We start from the raw sequence: 11,851 nt of genomic DNA on the forward strand, positions 1-11,851 counted from the left end.
CACGCACACACACGCGCGCGCATTGGCAGACAGGGCCACACCTCGAAGCTCTGGGAGAAAGCCACAGACCTCAGCTGTACAAGCTCAGCCTGGGCTAGAGGAACTTTCCGCAGGTCTCCAAACAAACAGCTCCAAGGCCACTCTGTCTGCGAACCCGAGCCCCGCTAGGAGCACGGGCGGCGGCAGGTACGCGGTGCGCGCGGCGTCAGGCCCTAGGCTGTGAGGGGTGGCGTGAGGGTCCCGGCAGCCGCCCGTCTCGGTGCCAGCGCGCCCGCGCGGTCAGCCCGGCCAACCGCATCCCTTGGCAGCCTCCTCGCTCTCCCGGAGCCACCCCAGCCCTCCCCGCCCGCCTCGGGCCCCCCGGGCAGCCGGGCTCCGCGCTGGCTGCAAAACCCGTCGCGCGCCCCAGCCGGAACATGGCTGCGCGCCCCGCCGCCACCCTCGCCTGGCCGCTGCTGCTCCTGTCCTCGGCCCTGCTCCGCAGCTGCTGCCCGGCGCGCTTGGCCGCTGTGCCGGACTCAAGGCAAGAGGAGGTGGTTTTCCCGGAGTCCCCGCTGCAGAAACCCACGGTGCTAGTGGCCGTACTCGCCCGCAACGCTGCGCACACGCTGCCTCACTTCCTCGGCTGCCTGGAGCGGCTGGACTACCCCAAAAGCCGGATGGCTATCTGGTGAGCGAGGGGACCGCGGAGGGACCGGGGAGCCGGCGCGCACACGCCCTCGCCAGCCGGGCTGGTGCTGGCGAATCGGGCGGTGGGGCTGCGGTGTGTGCGCGCCGGGTACAGATAGGGATAACCCGAGCGGCTACGGGTGGTGTGCGGATTGGGTGGCCGTGGCCCCTCATTCCGCCATCCCTCACAAGGTGCTTGGGGAGACTCCTCAGGGAGACTTTGAATGTCCTCCCTTTGAACTCTCAGGGTTTCCTTCATAGCCCTGGAGCTCGGGGTAGAGTGCTTGTCTAGGTCTTTACTGCGGACGCGCCGCGGTATGGAGCAAAAACCTCGGCGGGTGCGGGCTGGCTGCAGGGCTCCGCGCTGACTCCGCACGGCCGGCATCCTGCGCCTGCCTCAGAGGCTGCAAAGGTGGCCCCTGGTTGTCCCGGGAACAGGAGGAAAGGCTGGGCCCAGGGTTGGAGCCCACGGATCTCCCCAGCCACAGCGCCGCCGCGGGCCGGGCTCCGGGTGCTCCAGGCTGCCCCCGCTCGGTGCGTCCTCCAGAGGCGCATTCTCTACCTTAGACTCCAACCGCGTGGGTACTGCGCGCGCGGGCGCCAAGGAGCCGCCTTCGGAAAGACTGAACAATCACGTTTTGTCCCGAGAGGAAAGACTTCTGGGTCTAGTTCTTATGGTTGCTGCGGAGAAGGTCAGGGGGTTGGTGAGAGTAGCTGCCTGCTGCATCAGCCTCATACTTTGGCCAGGCTAAGAAGTGGGCTCTGACCAGGAGACCAGCTGTCAGGTAACAGACAGGACTCGAGTCCCTTCGGGTGACAGAGCCCAGATGCCTGTGGAGCAGTTTCTGCCTTGTGATAATAAAGGGAAATGTCCTCAGACAGGACATACTCTGCAAGCAGCAGTGGGGAGAAAATGAGGAGGAAGGGTAAAGGCAGAGGCAGTGGCTGGACCTGGCAGCCTAATGGTGCCTGGTAAGAGGCGCAGAGGCGCAAAAGCAAACGAGTGATACAGTACAGCTCTGTCTGCCGGCCCTGCACGGCGTAGCGCCTGTACGTGACGGCCGCCTCCGCGGAGAGGGGCGAGCAGCCTTTAAACCAGAGGGAAGGACTGTTGTAACTTCCACTTTTGAAAAAAAGTTTCAAAAATGCCACTTCTCATAGTGCTTTCTTTTTGTCATTTGTTTTGTTTTTCAAAAAACAAGTTTTATAATATGGCCTTGAGTTTTATGCGCCAGTTTTTCAAAATTTTACAGTATTTACTATGAAAGATTAGTAAGTGGGGAGGCAGTTACCAGGCATAGGGTTTTACCACCCAACCTACAGGTATCATCTCTTTTATCACACAGTACGCTTTTAAGAGAAAGATTGTGATCCTTATTTTACAAAGAAAGACACTGGGACTTGGCTCAGCTCAATAACTCAACCTCAAGTCACAGAATTAGTAAGTGATAAGACTGGGATTTGATCATAACTTTGTCCCTACAGACTGTCCTAAAAATGTAGAAGTGATGAAAATACGAGATAAGCGAAATTTATACAAACCGGTAAGTTACAAATTAGGAGACTTGAACTGTTTGTCAGTAGTTTGATATGTGATCTGGAACAGGTTGTGTGACATACATAAATACCAAGTTTCCGCATCTGTAAAATGAGGGAATTAGGGTAAACAAAACTTAAAAAATTCTTTCCAACTCCTGAATTCCAGAGATTTTGTGACATGGTTAGAATCAACCAGTAATGAATGTACATCCTAAACTCTCTGATAGTCACATATATGGACGTTGGTGGTGTACTTAGATGGGTAGTACTTCAATTCTGCATAGATCTTTGGGGTCTATTTTCCCTTACCCTCATTCATAGTTCTTGTCTCTGCACCTCCTTCTCTATGGCAAAGTGTTAAAAAGTTGAGGAAGAAGCCAAAGGCTTGCGATAAGGCTGTGGGCAACCCCTGCATTAATCACTAAAGACTCTTCTTTGAGGACTCTTGGTCCTGTATTAGAAACCCTGTGTAATTTATTAGGTAACAACAACCAAAAAATGCCCATTTTAAGATAGTACCTTCTAGTTCTTAGAACTTTATTCAGATATGTCTTTTAAAAAGTTGAACAAAGTGTGGTCCTTGTAGACAAATATGGCTCTTTCTCCTAGGCAGTGTAATGTGATCTGAATGGCATTTAGGAGGTTTGAGGGAGAATCTAAGGATTTCTAAATCAGACTGGAGCATTTGTGTGGCCATGGTAAGCTTCTAGAGGAGCTGATACTTAGTTTCAACTGAGTTTTAAAGGGTGACTGGAAATCAGCTAAAACTTGGAAAAGAATGAGAATTCTAGAAAGAGGCAAAACATGATAGCAGAGGCATTAACCAGTATTTCCACTCTGGGAAGATCTAATGAGGTTCCAAAGTTCTTGTATTTTACCTCAAGGGCCTCCCTGGAAATACTGACTTCTAGATTGACCCTAGAAGAGTATTTGGCTGGGAAGGATATTGGGATATTACTTTCCAGTTTAGTATATTATAGTTTAAGGGACTTTGTCAGTTGTGTAGCCCTAGTTTCTTAAAGCCAAGATCTATTCAATATTCCAAAGGCCATACGAGCTATTGATTCTGCAAAGCCAGAAAGCACCAATGTAAAAAATGACTGTGAGCCAGGGAGAATGTTGTACACAGGACATCATTTATAATGGGACCTGGGTTCCAGCCCCCGAGGGCTCCTACCCCAGCCACTCCCTTTGTGCAGACTCCCTCCTGTTCATTCCCTTCACTTCTCTACTGAGGGCTGGGGGCTTGCCCAATACCAAGACTTCCTTCCTAAATCTTGACTTTTTTCCCTTATCTCAGGGAGTCACTGAGAGCTGTATTATGAATCATGTGCCAACTTCCCTGGGATGTTTTTCTTACCTGAAGTTCTCGGTCAGGTCTATCTATCTGTACATCCAGGTGGGACAAATGCCAACAAAATCATCTAAAAGATTCCACTGTTAAAATGAGTGCAGTTACCTCAGTATCACAGTGTTTTTTAGATTATATTGAATAAAGGAAAGTTTTTATTGAGATATGTATCAGCAAAAAGAAACACTTTTTACATTTATCTGTGTTTCTCAAAATCCACAAAATTATGTGTCTTTTTTTTCAGGTTTTCAAAACAAGATGATAGGAATTTAACAATGGTTCTTATACGACATGTTATTATCTTTGAAGTAGTTGCTAGGGTTACCAGATACAGGAATAAGCCACAACAGTAAAATGTAACAAAACATTGTGTTTCAAAAACAAGAGAGAAGGAAATCTCTCACAACGCACACTGCCATCCTCCAAATAGATGCCCAGACCATGAGCCCCAGGAATGCAAAGTCAGTCAAATAATACAAACACCAATCTGTCCTTTCACCTCAGTTGCTATCACCTCACCCTGAGTCCTCTGAATTAGCCAGTTGCTTATGGCGGCAGGGGTGATGCTCTTCTGGTTTCCTAGCCCATGCACCAGCTGGCTCAGAAAAGGCCTGGTTCATCTTCTTGCTGAGTCTCTTCCTGATCCCCATGGCACAAACTGTTTTTTTTTTTTTTAATATCACAACCTTCTGATAAGAAACAAAGATGTTCTCTTGTGAACTAATTAAATAAAACGTGCACTGAATTCATGGAAATCACCACTCTGCTGGAATGAAGGGAGCTGTGAGGCATTGCAGCATGTGGCAGCATCCTTCAGTGGTTCCCTTCAATTCATGGAACCATAAACAAGTGGCCTTAGCATTAGAGGGAAGGGTGACTTCATCCCTCTCTACAAAGCTATGATTTAGGGGAGAAGGGCCACATACCATCGTACTGAAAAATGGAGCAGGACACAAGGAAAAATACTTGGCCCAAAAGGGGTATTAAATTTTGTCATGTGAGAGCCTGCTGTTGCTTGTGGGGAGATAGTTGGCTTGACACAGTGTATGCAGTCTCAGACAGTAACTGTTACGTAATTACAGAATGATCTGGACTTTTTATTTGAGTTTTGAAAAGTATCATGCTAATTGGGAACCACTTATGAATTTTCAAGCAAATGATGATATTCTGTTGACATAAACATAAAAACAGTAATGCATTACTGTTTGTTTGGGAGTGCTGGTTCCAAGATTTTGCAGACCATTTAGCTCTGCATTGTGGGGGAATTATCTTAAGTTTATTCCCCAACCAATAGCATTTTGTTAGGTGTTTAACTAGGTTCACTAATATCAATGTGCTTACCAAATGTTCCAAACTACTACTAATGATAATTTCTGCACCAGAGGTGAAAATGATGTCTTGTATTATTATCATAGTCTTGGCATTAAATGTTGTATGTTATTTGAATGGATAGAAATTGCAGATGGTCTGTTTAGAATCAAGAAAGGACCAATTAATTAGTTCTAGTTTTTGCTCCTGTCAGTTGACCATCTTGGGTAGATAAGGGCTCCAGTGTTTCAAATGAGAACTGTCACTTCTGCCTGAATGATTCAAGGGACGCGGTGATTGCCTTCTGCTGTCTTGATTATTTCATCACATAGCTCAGGCACTTTCTGGTTAATGAATTCTAATTTAGTAGATCTCATAGGAAGAAAATCAGCCTAAATACTTCAGTTGTACATAAATATGCAGGCCACTTGTTATATTCATTGCCATATTAAAATAGAAATTTCTCTTATAGTGTTGGTAGTAAATGATGAAAACAGTGCTTTTCCTAAGTATAGTAGCTAAAATTTTGGTTCATATTGGTAAAATGCAGTTGATTCTTCAGCTTTTAAAATTAATGAAACTTAAATTTTCTTGTTTCTAAATTCAACTTTTCTTTGCAACAATTGGAGGAAAGCATCAGCTCTCTCCCCAACCTCCAATTTCAAATGATAACTGAACTCAACAATTTTCTATGACCTTTAGGTAAAAAAAGGAGTGACTGATAAATATCAGCTATCCTACTGTTACAGTTAGGACAAATTTCCTGCAGGATTGGACAAGATGCCTCATTTGTCCTTGTTCTGTTTTACTAAGTTTGGTATGATGAAACCAAAGTATGAAACAGTAAAGGAATTTCACGCAATAAATTCTAGAGTGAAAAATGTTGGCACTGGTGAACCGATTTCTAGATTTTACATACTGTGTGGCTGTCTTAACATTGCTTATTTTAGGGGGAAAAAATCCCTTCTCATCTCAGGAGCATGCCAGTTATCCTAAGCAGAGTTTGGTTTAATAGATTTGTCCTCATGTCCTTTATCCAAGAGATTCTGCCAACTAAATTCCTTGTAATACCAGGTACAAAGCATGTGCTTTTTGCGGTCCTATTGACTGGCTGTCTCTGGTGGCCGTAGGAATGAACAATGAGAGCTTTGTAAACAGGAATGCTGCTGGTTGTACCTTGGTTCTTTTTCCAACACTTAAATGTGCACATGGGGTTGTAGCACTCACTACATGGCACCGTCTCCAAGTCTACAGCACAGTATAGGAGGATCATTATAAGATTTTTATAGGGACTACTGTAGGACAATTATAAGGTTTCTTTCACGCATATTTCTTCACAGAGCAACAATATACAGTAAGACCTGAGATAAAACCATCAACCTATAGTATGGTTATTAGATTAGTCCCCAGGTACCACGTCTGAGGAAATTTCTCTGTATGTGTTTAAGTCACAACCATTATTCATCTGGAGTTACAAAATGTGTTTATTGTATATGTCTTGACATTTTTATTTCAAAAGAGTGAGTTATTTCTTTACTTGCCTGAATATTGTTAACATCTCAAAAATTGTTGATTTAAAAGAATTTAAGTCCTTTAGGGTCCTTGTAGATTTATTTCATTAGTAGCTTAATTCAAGAATTTTCCTGCCTGAGTTTTCATGTTTCAAACTGAAAAAGCTACATATTCCCATAATTTAAAAGAATCTAACAATGGATATATGACAAAATGTCCCTTTAGGTCTATACTACCTGCCAGAAGTGATCAACGCTTAATTTCTTGTGTATTCTCCTTCAAACCTTCTAATGCATATCTGTATACATCAATCTGACCTAAATACGAGTGTTTTATATGTTTTGTTCTACATAAGTATAATATTTTTAAACCTGTCTCTATATATCAAGTTCTTTAAGTACTGCAACACCCACGCCCTAGGTGGCATGCTAAGTAATTCACATAATATCTGTTACAGGCAGCTATTCCGAACTCCTTTCTGATAACCCTCATCCTGCTCTTTTGTTTTTGTCTTTCTGGCCTCTAGAAAATCTGGCCTCAGACCAGCTTTTGAAGATTACTTCTTGACAAAGTATAGTATCAAAGGTGCACATATCATAAATGTATAACCTGATAACTTTTCCCGCAGGAAACATGTCTGTGGAACCAGCACCTGACCTTGCCAGGCTTGCACGATACACAGCAACTGTTGTCAGGGCTGAATGGCCTCTTTCTCTTAGACTTTGTCCAGCCTAGTCCCCATTGGCCCCATACTGTAAGTATTTGCAAATTACCACTGTTGTCTCCTTAACTTGACTTACCTGGCTCCTGATGCTTGCTCTCTCTTCAGCCTGCCTCAGGAGCCCTAGGACCCAATTACTTTGGTAACCACTTTGTAGAATTAGCAAACATGGCAAGCTGCCAGAGAGTGTCCTAGTGGAAACAGGGTCTGGATTATATTACTTTTCCCTTTGATCTCTATTCCTTTGGTAGGAATACTGTGTGTTAATGTTCATAAAAGTAAGACCCTCCCAAAAAAGGAACTAGTTATAGGTAATAACTGAAAAGAACAGAATATACACAGAGTAGCTACAGTTAATTCCCCGGAACTTATTGCCATTCAGATCTATGAAACTGTAGCATTTGTGGCTGGTGTTCCTACCCAAGTCTCCTTCATGAATCAAACTTTAGATTTGGCTGGAGGGAATTTCTTTTCCTTTTTAGGAGCATCATATATATAGGAATCCTTTCAGACTTAGACTTTGAATAGTAGCTTCCGGGCATCCTGTTAGAGCTGAACCTTTGACTTGGAAACAAGTTTCATTTAATTGAAGCAGTAGTTATTATTATTTTAGTTTGTCAATTTCATAAGCTGAGGCCTTTGTTGTCTTGTTGGGATTTTGTTCCTCTGCAAACATAATGCAAAATAAGCCCCTGCCTCCAGTGTTTTCTGACTGTGAATGTTTACAACATAAGTGATGATCTTGTGCTATATGCACCGAAGAATATGGCAGAAAGGGGTCTGGAGGCAAGCTTCTCTTGCAGCATTTTCAGGAATACTGGCTCAGCATATTGTCTGTATTAGAGTATTTCGTTGTCTTCCAGGTTTAATCACTTAAAGATCTACTTAAGAATGTTTATCTGGCTGGAGAGAGGTGATTCATTAAGAGGAGCTTTCTATAGTTTTGTACCAGACCTCAAAACTCATAAAGCCAGCTCACAGTGCACTTTAAACAATAGTACTCTTAGAGCAGAATAGGATTCCTCCCAACCTCTCTTCCTTCTGAGAGTGATTGCACACTTTTGGAGAGAGGGAAGGCAATGGGCACTGGTGAATTTACCATTCCTCTAGGTAACAAACGTAGCTCTAAGAAACAGGAGTCAGTAGATATGCATTTATTCATGTTCTCCCAAAAAACTGTATTAAGTGAGAAATTTCTGTTTTTCAAGCTCTTGGGAGAGACAGGACTTTCTAGACATTCAAATTCCTGGGATATCTGTGAAAAATGTGTTTGTGGACATTTGCGACCCTGGCATTCCCAACATGGAGTCCCTTGCTGGACCAATAGATGCCTTTTTAGCTTCTTGGTTGCCAGCCAGCCTTATAATCCTCTCCAAGCTGCACACGCCATAGTGATTATGGTTTGGACCTGCCAAAATAGTGGAAAGTTGCTGCCAAGTGGAATCAGAATTTTTTCATGTCATCTCTGCACCACTGAGCAGCTCACTTATACAGCCCACATGTGGCTGCCTTCTCTCTGCTGGAAGCAGGTTGAGTGAGAAAGCATTTAGGCAGTCAGGCTGGGTCTTACGCCACAAATGGATTTTGTGGAGTTGGTGTGGAAGGCATGAAACAGCCAGATACTAAAATACTATAGAAAAGTACAAGTCTCCACTCTTTCTCAATCTTGTTAGATTTTAAAACTCAATAGGTGCATTGAAAATTCCAGCACTGTCTTTTTTGCAGGGTAAGTTGGATTTTTAAACCAATCACTTAAAATGTATATCAAAGAACTAAAAACACAGAAACAAACTAAATGCAAAGTTAGAATGAAGTAAGTAGTAAAAGCGCAAGCAGAGATCAAAGAAATGGATAAAATGTAATGAAAAAGCTCAATTTAAAAAAGAACTGTTTGTACAGAAAGATAAACAAAATAGACAAATTGTGAGCTACAGTAAGTAAAGAAGAGATAACACTACAATAAAGTCAGAGATGAAAAGGAGACATTATAGCTCATACCACAGAAATACAAATTTAGTAACCCAGAAGAACTGGACAAATTCCTAGAACATCCACCTTACCAAGCTGGCTCGTGAGGAAGTAGGGAACCAGGAACAAGCAGCAAGATTGACAGCAATACAATGCTGTCAAGGTTCAGCACCAAGTGGCTTCACCACTGACTCCTACTGAACAATTAAAGAACTAGTACCAGTTATCCTTAAATTATACCAAAAAGTAGAAGAGGAAGGAATTTCCCCAAACATCGCATGAGACCAGAATTACCCTGATACCAAAACCAGATAAGCATACAACAGTAACAACAACAGCAAAAAAAAAGGGCGGGGGAAGAAAACTGTACGTCAGTATCCTTGATGAATATGGATGTAAAAATCATCAACAAATTACTAGAAAACAGAATGCAATAGCACGATAAAAAGATTATTCACTGTGATCAAGTGTGATTCACCCTAGAGATACAAGAATGGTTAAATGTGTGCAAATCAAGTATGTAATGCACTTCAACAAAATGTGGAACAAAAACCGTATGGGCATCTGAATACAGAAAAACTACTGAAAAATTCAACATTCTTGAGGATAAAAACACTGAACAATTAGGTATAAAGGGAAATACCTACCCCTTATAAAAGCCCCTTACGAAAAGTCAATGGCTGACATTATACTGAATGGAAAAAGCTGAAACATCCTTTCTTAAGATCTGAAACAAGGAAAACATGCCAACTTTCACCATTTTTATTCAACACAGTTCTAGAAGTTCTCACCAGAGCATTCAGTAGAGAAAAACATAAATGGCATATACATTGGAATAGAAGTCATGTTGTTCCTGATGTATGTGACATGAATATATATATATATATATATGTATATCAAAACCACCAAAATACTAGGAGAACTAATAAATGAATTTCTTCAAGTTGCAGGATCCAAAATCAACATACAAAAATCAATGGCACTGCTACATGCCAATAATAATTTTACTAAAATAGAAATTAGTCAAGCAATCCATTTACAGTGGCTACAAAAAACCCCCACAAAATACTTAGGAATAAATTTAACCAAAGATGTGAATGATCACTTCAGTTAATCTTGTAAGACATTAATGAAAATAGCTGAAGAGAATACAAGAAAGTAAACTGACAACCTATATTCGTGGATTGTAAGAAACAATATTGTTCAACTGAACTACCCAAAGTAAATTACAGATCTAGTGCCATCCCTATGAAAATGCTAAAATGCTCTCTACCAAACTACAGAAACAATTTTAAAATTTATATGGAACCATAAAAAACTTCAATAGGCAAACTGTCTTGAGCAAAAAGAACAACGCAAGAGCTATTATACTATGTAACTTCAAAACATACTAGAAAGCTGTAGTTTTGATTGAAACAGCATGGTATTGGCGTAAAAAATGAAATATAGACCAATGGGATGAAACAGCCTAGAAGTACACCCATGTCTACAGTCAAATGCTATTTGGCAAAGAACACACATTTGAAGGAGAGTCTGGAAAAATTGGATAGTGACACGCAGAAGCTCCTTGTCTCATCAGTTAGGAAATTCAACTCAAAACATATTAAAGAATTCAATGTAAGACCTAAAATTAGGATGCTTCTAGAAGAGAACATAGAGGAAACACTTATGGACACTGGAATGGGCAAATAATTTTTGGAAAACACTCAAAAAGCACAGAAAAATAAAAACAAAATAGACAAATGGGATTATATCAAACTAAAGAGCTTTTGCAGGGCAAAAGAAACAATTAATGGAGTGAAGAAACAACCTACAGAATGAGAGAAAATATTTGCAACTATACATTTGGCAAGGACTTGATATCCAAAATATACAAAAAAACTCCAAAACTAAGTATCAAAAACACAAATAATCTGATGTACAAATGAGTAATACCTCTAAATAGATACTTCTCAAAAGAAGACATACAAATGACCTATGGATTCATGAGAAAAATGTTCACCATCAATAATCAGGAAAACGTGAAAGTCTTCTTTTACAACTGCATCAATTGCACTGTTGTGGCTGCCTTGAGGTCTTCAATCAATTCAAAATGTTTACTGCAATTTCTGTCAAATACAAACATGACACTGTGTCTTCATTGAATCTGGCATTGTGTGACTTCTGGCTCTTTCCCAAAGTCAAAATGACCATGAAAGGTAAATCTTTTAAATTGATTCAGAACATTGAGGCAGCCATGACATAGCAACTAAAGACATGAAGGAGGAGTTCCCAGACTGCTTCCAAAGAGAACATGAAATGCAGCAATAGGTTACCAGCATGTACCCACGCCCTATGAAGAGGGTAATCACTATGTACTCCAACCATGTGGTGTTTTAAAAAGTGGCAAGAACAGTGAGATAAGTGTCTTTAAAATGAGGAGGCGTGTTTTGAGCGGGGTTAATGGCTGCAATCAATTTTTAAATGCTTTATTTAAACTAATTATATCTTTATCATACCTCATACTGTGCATTTCAAAAAGCTGGAAGAAAGGGAGTTTAAAGTTTTACCATAAAAATGATAAGTATTTGAGATAAATATATTTAAACTGACTTAAATATTATGCAATGTAATATAAAATGGCACGAAATTAATATGCATGATTTTATGTCATCAGTTAAAACAAATTTAAAAATAAAGCAACGGGGAGTGAAAAGCATAAATATTTATGTATATATATATTTATGCTTTTCACTCCCCGTTGCTTTATATATATGTCATGGTTATGTCGGTGGCCCCCAGGC

General features: G+C 41.4%; 1 protein-coding gene across 2 annotated transcripts in view; it reads left to right on the forward strand.

The window, feature by feature from the left end:
* Positions 1 to 64: 64 nt before the first annotated feature.
* Colgalt2 (collagen beta(1-O)galactosyltransferase 2) overlaps positions 65 to 11,851 on the forward strand; it is a 104,498-nt gene continuing 92,711 nt past the window's right edge. Inside the window, exons 1-2 of one of the 2 annotated variants that reach the window (XM_063239715.1) lie at positions 489 to 670; positions 7,008 to 7,133. Coding sequence is in view for 1 of the 2 variants with exons in the window: in XM_003474699.5 (XP_003474747.2) it covers positions 417 to 670 (254 nt within the window). In the remaining variant the exon portion in view is untranslated. Of the gene's footprint in view, positions 671 to 7,007; positions 7,134 to 11,851 lie in introns of both variants that reach the window. The other variant, XM_003474699.5, reaches the window with a different exon arrangement.

This window comes from Cavia porcellus, unplaced genomic scaffold (assembly GCF_034190915.1).
Source record: "Cavia porcellus strain 051 isolate PalLab524CR breed Dunkin Hartley unplaced genomic scaffold, mCavPor4.1 scaffold_29, whole genome shotgun sequence".
Classification (NCBI taxonomy): domain Eukaryota; kingdom Metazoa; phylum Chordata; class Mammalia; order Rodentia; family Caviidae; genus Cavia; species Cavia porcellus.